The 13725-nt window shown below is 40.4% G+C and overlaps 1 protein-coding gene across 3 annotated transcripts in view; it reads right to left on the minus strand.

Annotated features, from left to right (window-relative positions):
* Positions 1-13725, minus strand: part of NRCAM (neuronal cell adhesion molecule) — a 312466-nt gene that overhangs the window by 12113 nt on the left and 286628 nt on the right. For all 3 annotated transcript variants that reach the window (XM_075014586.1, XM_075014593.1, XM_075014600.1), the window contains 2 exons: positions 10120-10251; positions 9027-9105 (listed from right to left, as the gene is read on the minus strand). In XM_075014586.1, the coding sequence (XP_074870687.1) occupies positions 9027-9105; positions 10120-10251 (211 nt within the window). The remainder of the gene's footprint in view (positions 1-9026; positions 9106-10119; positions 10252-13725) is intronic.

The following is a 13725-nucleotide window of genomic DNA, read 5'->3' on the forward strand; positions in this document are numbered from 1 at the left end:
CCCTTCATCTGCTTCTGCTCACGACCTCAAGTCAAGTTGGTCTGAAGATGAAAGGAATAAGGAACCCTTTCTCTGTTCACTAGAAATCTATAAAGCAATCCAGAACCCTAAGGAGATTTTAGAGATTTTACTGCCTTTCCTTAACCTCACTAAATACAACAGTTCTGTCAAGACATGTTTCTTAACATCTCAATAATAAGAGTTTTTCTTCAGCTGCAGCAGAAGCAAGGGAACAGATTGGAAATTACAGCTTTGTTTTAAGTCAACATCATATGAAACGTTTCCTGTGTCAAGGAACCATTCTCAGAATGACTTCCTCTTTACGAAAGTGAAATATTAGGGGAGTTTACAAGAAACGCTACATAAATAACTGACCCTCCTGCCTTTTACTAAGACTCCTAGGGGAAAACCAATTTCTAACAGAAAAGTCAAAAGCAGAGATTCAAAAGAAAAGTGACAAAGAAGGTGAGTGCTGTGTACATGTGTACAGACAAAGCGAGGCCACCATCAAAACCAAATTAGACCATACAGAAATAATTCCCAGCTTGGAATTCTATACCCTTAAAGCTACATGGTCAAAAGCTGCTCCATTTATAAAGAAATCTAGGGTACAAAAGACATGTTCTTAGCTGAAAACCCTGAAACTACAACAGATGACCATGACATTTTAAGTCTTAGGATATCAGTGATGCTGATCATCCTGCACTGCCTTATCTAATAATGCAAAACACTCAGACTGGGTCTACACAAGCCCCTTCCTTTCGGAAGGGGCATGTTAATAAGTGGGTTCGAAATATGCTAATGAGGCGCTACAATGAATATGCAGCGCCTGATTAGCTTAATGGCAGCCATGGGGATTCGAAAGTGTGGCTTTTCGAATCGCACACCACCCATGGAGACAGGACCTTCTGAAACGACCCCACCCCAGTTTTCAAAAGCCCTTCTTCATATCTGGTGTTAGGAAGAAGGGCTTTTGAAAACTGGGGAGATCCTTTTGGAAGGTCCCGTCTCCATGGGCAGCGTGCAATTGGAAAAGTCGCACTTTCAAATTGCCGCAGCTGCCATTATGCTAATCAGGCGCTGCATATTCATTGCAGCGCCTCATTACCATGTTTTGAACCCACTCATTAACATGCCCCTTCTGAGAGGAAGGGGCTCATGTAGACACAGGGTCAGAGTCAACCATTTCTGAGCAAGTATCACAGATCAGGTGTGGTTTCACTTGTGGGTCAAGATGTGAAAAAGAGGCAGAGGAACACAAAGGGCATGTCTACACTACAAAAATAACTTCAAAATTGCTTACATCGAAGTACAACTTTGAAGTAACAGACTTTGACGTTGAGCGTCTACACACACCCTACTTCAAAGTTAAATTTTGAAGTAGGGCACATCGGACTTCAAAGTTGGGCTCCCTTACTTCGAAGTTAAGTTCAAAGTTAGACACTAGTTAACTTTGAAGTAAGGGAAAACGTGTAGACTGTCTGCAGGCTACTTTGAAGTAGCGCCTAACTTTGAAGTTAACTTCAAAGTTAGTTCCTAGTGTAGACGCATCCAAAGAGATATATCTTCAGACCATCCCTTGAGTGACCACAATGGCACTCTTACCACTTCATAGGCCACGTACTGTACAGTCTTCTTGAGCACCTTTTACAGAATTGGGATTGGTGGAAATATATGGTACAGAAACCTCTGGCTCCAGCGCACAGAAAGAATCAAACAGTTGTACTGATGGAAGAAGCTTTGAAGTTGTCTGTTGTCTTGAGTGACATATGTACATTTATTACCTTTCCCCACCACTGAATCAGCAGATTTAGAGATGTGGATAAAATTCCCACTTCCCTGTAGTGATGAATATTGTCTACGATAGGAATTTGACTTCTCCTGAAAGGTGAACATGTTTGATAACTCTCAGGTACTTTTGAAGTGACAGGAACCAGAGATCTTTGAAAGACTATGAAATTCAGTGTTGACACCAACATTCTTCTGTTTGGTAAGGCTAGAAATCAATGCCTTGGCCAATAACACATGAGACAGAATTGATAAAATGGCCTGCTTTTTCCTGTGAAAAAGAGTTGGAATTCAGAAGGGAATTTCTATAAATTCAATGTGTAGAATTTGCCCCAGGATTATTCCAAGTTCCACAGACCAGTTTTTGCACAACCGAATGGATGTGAAGGGCCTTATCCACCTTGTTCTCTTCAGAGATGATAGGCAACTCTTTGGAAGGCTCTTCAGAATGGTGTAGGGGGTAGCTACAGTATTCTCTTAATATGCTTGAATAAGCAATACTGATTCTCCATGTTAAATTTATGCGCAGCTTCAGGCTTCTCTTGTTCCTCCACAGAGCAAGCAGGGGGCACTTCAATCACCCTGTCAGCCTTGGACTCCTCTTCCTTGGAAGCTGCTAGCACTTTTAAACTGTCCATACCTTCAGAGACCAAGACCTGGGCTTATGCCCAAGTGCTTCTAGGGAAGCCAGAAATCTGTGTGTTACCCTGGAAGGCTTTACTGGAGGGGCCCAGCCTATGTAGCAGAAGCGATACTGTGCCTGGACCTCCTTTAAGATGGCAGTATTCTCAGGCAATATTATAGCTCTCATTAGTGAAGTTTTGTCAGACTTAGAGAAATGAGGAGTAGGAGTAGGATTAATAGAAGGCCTGACTGCCTTGCAGTGGTACCTGTGGTAGTCCTCTCAATCAGAGCTGTGGCCTTGGGCACGGCAGATTCCTGGCGTGAGGAACACTGACCTGCCAGTGACTGTTAGCAAGGGCCCAGATAAAATATTGCTGAAAGGGGTAATGCCATTCTGCCTGAGAATCTAACACTTCCTCTTTTCCCATTATTTGTTGCTGATTTCCCTGGATTTCCACTCATCTGATCTGCTTACATCCTCCTAGCAGGAAATAATCCTTGAGAGTTTTGAAGACTGTTTAGCCCTTCTCCTGGAGGAGGGAACCTTCAGATCTGGTCCTGGAAGATTCATGTGGTGATGTTCTAACTTGTGGTGACAAGTTAGATTGCTCAGATTTCACAGACACTGCTTTGGCAAAGCCAGTTTGTTTTGTTTTGCAGAGAGGAGCCGTTTGAATATCTGCCTGGGTGCCTGAGCATTTGTTTTGCAGAGAGGGGCAGCTGGAAAGTGTGTTTGGCACTTTGGCAAGTTTGCAAGGTGTGAATTGGGAGAGCTTCCTTCAAGATGGGTCTTCAAGGGCTGATTAGATTGGAGGCAAAAGTTTTGAAACGGACCTAACCAACTAGCAGCTTTCTAAGAAGGCAGCTCCAGAGAACACTATGAGCAGCGAACAGGAGCAGTTAACAGGGAGTTTGCCTGGGAGTCTGCCTTAGTGGGGAGCCCCATATCTGTTTTCCCTTTTTTATAGGTTTGTTTCTCTTGTGCCCTTCAAGGCGGCAGTAGAAACATCTAAGGGATCTCTCTGAAAAGGGAAAAAATGGATAGTGACATGACTAGTGAGAAGTCTGCTGTTGTGACCTGCATGGCATGTGCCATGTTTGTCTTCCTCCCAGATGATAGAAAGGATTTTCTGTGTACTAAGAGCAAGCTGGTAGCCATTTTGGTGGAGCACCATATATTTGGCTACAATATAGAGAAAGATAGAGAACTTGAGGCCCAAATATCAACCCTCAGGTCCATCAGAGAAGGCGAAGACTTTCTGGATAGAGGGCACCATATACTACTGCAGGAACAGCAGGCTGCTCAAAACAAGGAGGAGAGCTGGAAGCATGTTACCTCCAGGAGAAAGCCAACTCAGGTCTCTCCAATTCCAGTGGAGTTAAGTAACCGCTTTCAGCCTCTCTGCACAGGTGATACGGCGGAGATAGCTGGGGCTGATACCTCATAGGGAATGGATCAGAAGGAGACCCCAAGGTTTCTAAGGCACGGGATGCGTAGTCCTAGGGATGGGGGTTCTATGACAAGCATCCCTAAGAGAAAAAGATGTAAAGGTAACAAGAAGGGTTTCTACAGGCATGTTAACAATAAGTACGTTATCAGAGAAAGTGTGGGCCATTACTGGATGAGAAAGAGCACCTAGTGACAGATGACGTAAGAAAAGCTGAAGTACTCGATGCTTTTTTTGCCTCCATCTTAAGAACATAAGAATGGCCATACTGGGTCAGACCAAAGGTCCATCCAGCCCAGCATCCCATCTGCCGACGGCGGCCAATGCCAGGTGCCCCAGAGAAGGAGAACAGAAGACAATGATCAAGTCCTTTATCACCTGCCATCCATCTCCTGCCCTTGTTCTGAAGGCTAGGGCACCATACTTTATCCCTGGCTCATAGCCATTTATGGACCTAACCTGCAAAAATTTATCAAGCTCTTTTTTAAACCCTAATAGAGTCCTGGCCTTCACAGCCTCCTTGGGCAAGGAGTTCCACAGGTTGACTGTGCGCTGTGTGAAGAAAAATTTCCTTTTATTAGTTTTGAACCTACTACCCATCAATTTCATTTGGTGTCCCCTAGTTCTTGTTTTATGGGAAAAGGTAAATAATTTTTCTATATTCACTTTCTCCACACCATTCATGATTTTATATACCTCTATCATATCGCCCCTCAATCGCCTCTTTTCCAAACTGAAAAGTCCCAGTCTCTCTAGCCTCTCCCCATATGGGACCCGTTCCAAGCCCCTAATCATCTTAGTCACCCTTTTCTGAACCTTTTCTAATGCCAATATATCTTTTTTGAGGTGAGGAGACCACATCTGCACGCAGTACTCAAGATGTGGGCGTACCATAGTTTTATATAGGGGAAGTATGATATCTTTTGTCTTATTATCGATCCCTTTTTTAATAATTCCTAACATCCTATTTGCCTTACTAACTGCCGCTGCACACTGCGTGGATGTCTTCAGAGAACTATCCACTATAACTCCAAGATCCCTTTCCTGATCTGTCGTAGCTAGACAGATCTGTCTTCATGGACAAAGACAGCTCCCACGCTATGGTGCTAGATAATGCAGTATGGGAAGGCGGAAGGCAGCCCTCGGTGGGGAAGGAATGAGTTAAGAGCTACTTAGAAAAACTACAGGTACACAAATCCATGGGTCATGATTTAATGCATCCAAGGGTAGTGAGGGAATTGGCAAATATCATTGCCAAGACTTTGTCCATTATGTCTGAAAACTTTTGGAGATCGGGAGAGATCCCAGATGACTGGAAAAAGGCAAAAGTAGTGCTCATCTTTAAAAAAGGAAAGAAGGGCAATCCAGGGAACTATAGATCCATCAGCCTTACCTCAATCTCTGGAAAAATCCCCTTGGAGGGGATCCTCAAGGAATCCATTTTGGAGCCTTGGAAGAGGGGAAGTGATCAAAAGTAGTCAACATGGATTCAACAAGGGCAAGTTCGGCCTGACCAATCTGATTAGCTTCTATGATGAGGTAACAGGCTCTGTGGACATGGGGAAATCAGTGGATGTGATATACGTTGACTTCAGCAAAGCTTTTGATACAGTCTCCCACAACATTCCTGCCCATAAGTTAAGGAAGTATGGATTGGATCCATGGACTATACGATGGATAGAAAGCTAGCTTGACGGTTGGGCCCAATGGGTAGTGGTCAATGGTTCAATATGTGGATGGTGGTTGGTTTCAAGTGGAGTGCTGCAAGGCTCAGTTCTAGGGCTGGTGTTGTTCAACATCTTTATTAATGATTTGGATGAGGGACTGGATTGCGCCCTCAGCAAGTTTGAGGATGACACAAATCTAGGTGGAGAGGTAGCTATGTTGGATGGTAGAGATAGGATCCAGAGTGACCTGGATAAATTGGAGGATTGGGCCAAAAGAAATCTGATGTGGTTCAACAAGAAGTGTAGAGTCCTGTACGTGGGATGGAAGATTCCCACTCATTGTTATAGGCTGGGGACCGACGGGCTAAGCAGCAGTACAGCGGAAAGGGATGCAAAGGTTATGGTGGATGAAAGGCTGGACATGAGTGAACAGTGTGCCCTTGTAGCCAAGAAAGCTAACAGCGTATTAGGGTCCATCAGGAGGATCATTTTGAGCAGATCTAGAGAAGTGGTTGTTCCCCTCTATTTGGCACTGATGAGGCCACATCTTGAATATTGTGTCCAATTTTGGGCACCCCACTGGAAAAATTATGTGGATGTGCTGGAGCAGGTTCAGTGGAGGGCAACAAAAATACTTAAGGGGCTGGAGCATGTGACCTATGAGGAGAGGCTGAGGGATTTGGGCTTGTTTACTTACATAAGAGAAGACTGAGTGGTGATTTAATAGCAGCCTTAAACTTCCTGAAGGGGAGCTCTAAAGAGGATGGTGAGAAACTGTTATCAGTGGTGGCAGATGGCAGAACAAGGAGCAATGGTTTGAAGTTACAGAGGGAGAGGTGTAGGTTGGATATTAGGAAAAACTACTTCACCTGGAGGGTGGTGAAGCACTGGAATGTGTTGCCTTGAGAGGTGGTGGATTCTCCATCCCTTGAGCTTTTTACGTCCAAGCTTGACAAGGTCCTGGCTGGGACGACTTACTTGGGGTTAATCCTGCTTGAAGCAGGGCCTGGACTAGATGACCTCCTGAGGTCCTGTCCAGCCCTATGATTCTATGATTCTAAAGCCAGGGTCTGCTTCAGGAGTTTTACTGGCACAGTTACATTTTCTCTTCTTGTCTTTTGTCCAACTTTCCTCAAAGAAAAACACCATGACCAGAGCTGTGTGAGGCAGAGTGAAACTGGGAACTAATTGGCTGCACTGACACTGAGCTGCAGAAGGGCACCAAAGCATCTTCTGCAGTCTGGCTGGTTGCTGTAGATGCCTTCTCTCTATACGGAAAAAGATGATAGCTTATCATAGGCTAATATGTCAGAAATACATTTTAGAACAGAATTTTCCGTATGGCGAATCAGATGAGCAACTCCCTTCCTATGAAAAAGTATAGAAGTTGCACATGTTATTGTCCATATTCTCCACACAATGAGTTGGTAATATCTCTCTTAAAATGCATTATAAAATTAACAAAAGTAGTAGATAGTTCTATGAGTTAACACAAAAGCCATTTAATTATGGATACATATATTCAAACCCTGGTACATGTCACATATAAAAAGTAAATTCATTGGTTTCACCCTGCACCAGATTGAATATTTGTCAAATTTACAAAGCCATCACATAATTTGGCACAATTCAGCATGAATGTCTGTTTGTGCTAATAAAAATTCTAGGACTACAAAAGCTGAGGGGCTGTAAATTAGAATTCAGATACAGTGGCTGGGCTGTATAGAGGAACTTGTATAGTACTGTTTGCACTGTGCCTGTTTTCAGCCAGTGCTTTCAGCCTCATTTAAGTCTTCTAAAACCAACTACATTAACCCAACAGGTATTTAAAATTAAAAACAAAAACCAAGTTTTAAATGTTTTTGTGCTGAATTGGTGAGTATTATGGGGGATCAGAATAATTTTACAAGCCTCAGGAGTGAACAGAAACTGCTCTTTGGCATTCAGAACAGTGAAAAAAATATAGAAATTATTCCAGCCAGATGAGATGCACATTCCTCTACACAAAAAATGTTACAAGAGTCCGGTGAACTCCATTTGTCATAACACACTTTCCATGCACTAGAATCAATTACATAAAAAATAAAGCCTTCAAAATATTATTAACAAAGGAATATACTATAAAGAATATATTACCTATAGGAACATACATGTAACACTGACCTGTGAAAGAAATAACATACTTTTCTGAACTAAATCAAAATGTATTTAGTGTAATCTTATTGTTCTCTTTAAAAACACACCATATGTAACTATTATAAAAAGACATCTTTAAAGAGCATCTTTTTTGTGCTGCATGGACATTCAGCTCATATGTTTCTACAAGAATGACAATCAAAAATGGCATGCTCAGTGGCATGATCTGAAGCAGTTTGCTATATTTCACAAATTAAATTCCCCAGAGTTGTGTGTTTTTCGTAAGGGTATGTCTTCATTTAGGAGAAGATCAACCCACTGGCAGTTGATCTTCCCGTGTTCAATTTACTGTGCCTGGTTGGGACATGCTAATTCGAACTATCATGGCATAGCTGTCAATCCTGGTACTCCCAGCAGTTGCAAGGAATAAGGGAAGTTGACAGGAGACTTTCTCCCATCAACCTACCACTGTGTAGGCGACAGCAAAAATCAGTTTTAGATATGTTGACTCCAGCTACAAAATTCTCCTAGCTGGATTTGCTTATCTAAAATCAATTTTTACCTCCTGGTATACACCTGGCCTGAGTGATATTCCCTCTTCTCTGTCCTTTTTCTTCTCTCTCTTTTTTTTTTAATATTTCTGGACTAGTCCCGGCAGCAATTTTTAAAGAACCTCTTTTCAATAACTAGGATACAAGTTATTTCTGTCTGTGCTTACATGAGAAGCACATTTCCAGGACAAAGTATTTTCTATGTGCTGCAACTCTAAAAGGGTTACAGCACAGGGCAAAAATGCTGCCAAGTATCTGAGCCTTTGAATATATTAAACATGGGCTTAACACTGAGACTTGAACTTCAAAATTCAAATTTAGATCGGAGCTTTCCAGTGAAGGTCCATTTTGAAAATATATGATAAAATTAGTGCACTCCTGAACATCCCAATTCTTGGTGTTTTTATTTTTCTACCAATCTCATTAAAGATATATTTATTATTATTATATTATTTCTGTGAAACATTAAATGCAAAGCCTAACAGAAAAGTTTAGAGCATGAGCTTTCGTGAGTTAACTCACTTCTTCAGATGCTGGACTGGTTGAAGAAGTGAGTTAACTCACGAAAGCTCATGCTCTAAACTTTTCTGTTAGTCTATAAGGTGCCACAGGACCCTTCGTTGCTGCTACAGATCCAGACTAACACGGCTACCCCTCTGATAATTAAATGCAAAGTGATTTGCTCTGTTACAAAGTGGTTGTAATCCCATTTTCATAAAAAAGTGTCATGTTCTTTAAAATATATTTTATTCCTAATTCCAATAAGTAACTTGAGAAGGAAATATAAGGAAAACTGTGTGTCAGTCGCTTACCTGTATTCACCAAATGCTCCTTCATCTTCTTTCATAGGCTGTATTTCTGGATCTGCATGTGCATCTTCCTTTTCCTTCACTACAACATTTGAAATTGGGATTTTTATTGTTAAATTTTAGGACTAAATATTTAAAACCCTGATCCTGCAAAGTGACTATGAGGATGTGGGTACTGTGGACTAGCCAGGATCACTTGGGAAAACTGAGGCCTTAGAATAAATTTTCTAAATAAAATATTATATTTGGTAGTTTAGAAACATGTTTATGAAGTACACTATAGGGTGCATCATTTGGTGCTAGTGAAAGTGCATGCTGCAACTTTTTTTAAACATGACTTAAAAAGGAAAACTTTCAGATTTAAAATCCTATTTTAAAAATGCATTCCTAATCTAGGTTAAGAAAAAAGTTAGACTACTAAAATTAAAAAATATATAGTTTTCCTTATTTATGCTGTTAATTACATATGCCAATAAATTGTGGGAAATTATATTAATAATCTCCCGTTAAACGAGTTTGTGACTTTTTCATTCCTATTTCTGTCGTTATAATTCAAATATGTCATCCTGATAGAGTAATTAGGGGTATATATTATCAATTTTTTACTTTCATAATAATTTTCAGAATTATTTGGTACATATTAGTTTATATTTTATTATTCAAGGTGACATGAACCATCTTTGGAAGTATTTTCAGATGCAGAATTATGATAATGTATGTCATATTGAGAAGTCACTTCTGGCTCTTATGGTTACATATTGAAATAACTGATTTCTTTTTGCACAAGTCAGCTCAGCATGATGTACTAAAATCAACATACCCAAAATAGCTGGTAATTGTGTGCTACAGACATCTCAGTTTATTTATGGAACTGTTCTTACCTTTCGAAAACTATCTAGGAATATCTGTGGTTAAATGATGCATTTACTACAAATTTTTCTGAAATAGTTTTAGAACAATTGACAAAAAGAAAGCTTCCTAACTGGCTATTAGCATGTGATGTTATACAGTCTATGTCCACTATGACAAGCTGATAAACGTGGGTGACTTAAAATAAACATGTTCTTATTTTACTGTGCATTGGGGTATATCCTACCTGGATATTTGCCACCCTTATTTCTCCTTATGAAGCAAACAATCAGCAAAACCAAGATAAGAAGAGCCACAGCACACATAAGACCAATGAACCATCCTTGTGTAGCAATGTCAACCTGCCGGCTTGCCATTGCTGAAGAATGAAAAGGAAAAAGTATATTAGATTATCTGATACACATTTAATTTTTTATTATTTATTATTTACATCAATAATATAAAATAATGATAATATATTAATTCATCAATGGTGACAATGCACCAGTTACCAATCATGAGGGATATAGCAACATTGTTGTTTGTAGGTGTTTAAATTTAAAAATGTAGGTTTACAGGAACAAAAGCTTAGAGCTGGTCCTGACTATCTCTAAGGTTTCTGTATATTACTAATTTATCTTTTAACAATTCATCGCAAACCATGTACATGTCCTACACATATATGTTATCCCTTTTTACAAACTTTAAAATGTTCTTAAATGTAAGTTGATGCAAGTAAAAAACTGTGTTTCTATAAATTATCTTAAAAAAAAAAAAAAAAGGAAGGCCAAATCCACTGGAACAAGGGATAAAGTAGGTAATTTCAGACCTCGCCATTCAGTTAAAAAAAAAGTCAACATTTGAGTACCACATAAAGTCTTATTAGGATTCTTCTCTCCTCCAGGCCAAATACAGGTTGAACCTCTCTAGTCCAGCACTCTCTTGTCTGGCAACATCCGTAATCTGGCATGATTTTAATTAGCTGAATGATCACTTATCATGGGTATGACCAAGTTTCTCATGGTCACATCAGGTTTGTCTCCAGCCACTAGTCCTGGCTCTCAAATTTCTGTGCTGTTATTTAGCTATAATTTTCCCTTAAATATCTTCCAAGAGCCCAGTAAGCAGTAGAAGTGTTGGAAATGCTGCTAGACAAAATTCTTTTGTTTGGCATCAGTCTTAACGGTACCAGACTAGAGAGGTTCAACCTGTATTATCATACCATGCATACTGATCGCCATGATTTAATAATAATAGCACTTTTTAGTGTATGGCATTCTAAGTGGCATGTCACTGGGCAGCCCCTCTCTGGGTCTCTCTGAGTGAGCAACACTGACTACCATGACTGCTGCAAAGTGACATTCAGAAGAGACCTCAAATATAGAGCCAACACAGAGGGCCCTCTGCAGGGTTGGAGCTTCCATTTCCTGTGCATCCCAGATATCTGTGGGGTTTGGGTGCTGTGCTCCCTGTTTTCTCCATATCCCTATCCTCTGTCACATGGGGTGAGTTGTCGAGTTTCCTGAGGAACCCCTTTAAGGGAGAGAGAATCCTTAAAGGCAGACAGTAGAGAAGTCAACTGAGAGAAGAAGAGAGGTACATCCACCTACTACCAGCCTCTCCATCATCAGCCACTCCCTGTGGCCTTTGAAAGGCAGTCCAGGAAGTTTGAGTTTTTAGGGGCTGGTAAAGATGCGAAATCCATGGGGATCAGGTAGGTCCACAGGCACAAAGTTCCCTCTATGCACAGATAATAGGAGAATTTTTGTCCAGGATTTTGGGATTCCTCTGCTCTGTTTCATCTTTAAGGGAAGTCTTGGGAACACCTCCAGCCAGAGGAATAACTGATAGGGCAACTCTATTGGAACAGCAATTCCCTGCATAAGTAGGAGACACTGGGGCTCCTGAGCCAATATGCAAGCACAGCCTCAGGGTGGCCCTGGACTCATGTAGATGCCCTGGGATTTGTAGGCAAACTTAAGGTTACTTTGAAGTTTCAAAGTAGGACCTGATCCTCATTCTACCTGGAGTACAAGACCTGTTCACCATCGAAAGTTTCTGGGATGATTTAGCCCGCTTCTTATAACCTCCTATTGCTTTTACTGCCCTTCACTTAATTTCTTGATGGTTGATGTAGGCTTGATTTTTGTAGCTTTGCATGAGAGAAGGGCTCTGTATTCTGATTTTTAGAAGTTGAGTAATATTTTTTACAGAAGTGATCCCAACATTTCTACTCATATGTATGACAAAATAAAACAAGCTATTTTTTTCATTTTTATATAAACTGAAGGTTAAACACCTAAAAATTAAATATATAAAAATATCAGGATAATAGTTAATCTGTACAAGGAAAAATAAAGAGAGGCAGAAAGGTAATCTCACTCTGAATTATAAATTACTGTGTATCAGTAGTTTTCTTCTCTATGCTTAGATTAGAATAATTTTTCTTTATGTAAACATGCATATATAATGAGGCATTAAAATTTAGTAGCAAATGCTAGCAAAACACACAAGAACATTTAACATTCAAATGCAGTAAGAAAATTGTGTCAAACACACCAATCCATGAGTAAAACATGCAAGAGAGATAAGAATAAAGATGAAAACTTACTTATGCAGCTTCTTGTATTCTTTGACTTATTGTATCTCCAATAGGGAGGAGTTTCTAAAGCCCATTATAACTTAAAAAAATGGCATAATTTTTCTTGTTTAAACAAATTATCTGCTTTTGTCAGAAAGATATTTTATTCCTGGAGAACACAGAAGCTGCTACTATGTGAGGAAAAAAATGTAACCCACTGTTTTGGACACACTCAAAAAGAGAAAAGTGCACATTATGAAGATGCTCTATAGGAATGCTTGCTAGAACAAACAGACGTTTTCTGGCAGAGGCCTCATATACCCAGTCTAGCATTTTCATTCCTTTCCAAGAAATACGCTAAAAAGATTTCTTCCTCTTTTTCACTCCTCCCCAGTGCTTACCAGTATTTGCCTAGACTTTAGAAAGTGACATACCTTCATTCTTTTAGAGAGAAGTTTGCTGAACAGATCATCTGATGTGGGAATCAAAGGCAACGCTTTATACTGGACCTTTCCTTGGTCCATGAACTGAGAACATTGTCTCTAGTGTTCCCAGACTCAAGGAATGGAGCCAAAGGCTACGTCTACACTGCAGAGATATTTCAAAATAATCCCTTCTGGAAGATCTCTTCCAAAAGAACTTCTTCTGAAAGAGCGCATCCACAGACAAAAAAAGGGGATCGAAAAAGTGATCTGCTCTTTCAAAAGAGAGCGTCCACACAACCCCCTGTTCTTTCGAAAGAACGGGCCAGGGATTGAAAAATCAGGTGCCATGAGGACTGCTCTTTTGAAACGGGGTGATCTTCCTGAAACAGGAGTGGAAGAGCACTTTCAAAAGGCACATCATAGTCTTTTGATTTACCTTTGAAAGAATGCTTGTGTGAAGAAGTTCAATGGGATCTTTCAAAAGAGCCACCTTCTTTTGAAAAATCTTTTGAAAGAATTTGCTAATGTAGATGCAGCAAAAGTGTTTAACTTCCTCCCTGATACATAGAGGTCCTGACATTTTGATCCGCTGAAGTTTTACTGTTAAGCAGAGTGTTGACTAGGAAGGGTTTGGTCTGTCTTCCCCCCATGCTCCCGAGCCCCCACCCAACTCCACTTTACATCCTGCTGCCTACTGGCTGTGAACACAACTAAACATGTGACTTTGCATGCCTGTTTTATGGTATCACTGGCCTCTGGCTAAAAGGTTACCAATAAAATCTTTTGCTGAGACTGCCAATGTTTATGGGGCACTGCTATTTAGCATTATGCTTCAAAAGCTTTCCTA

Source organism: Carettochelys insculpta, chromosome 1, assembly GCF_033958435.1.
Source record: "Carettochelys insculpta isolate YL-2023 chromosome 1, ASM3395843v1, whole genome shotgun sequence".
Lineage (NCBI taxonomy): Eukaryota > Metazoa > Chordata > Testudines > Carettochelyidae > Carettochelys > Carettochelys insculpta.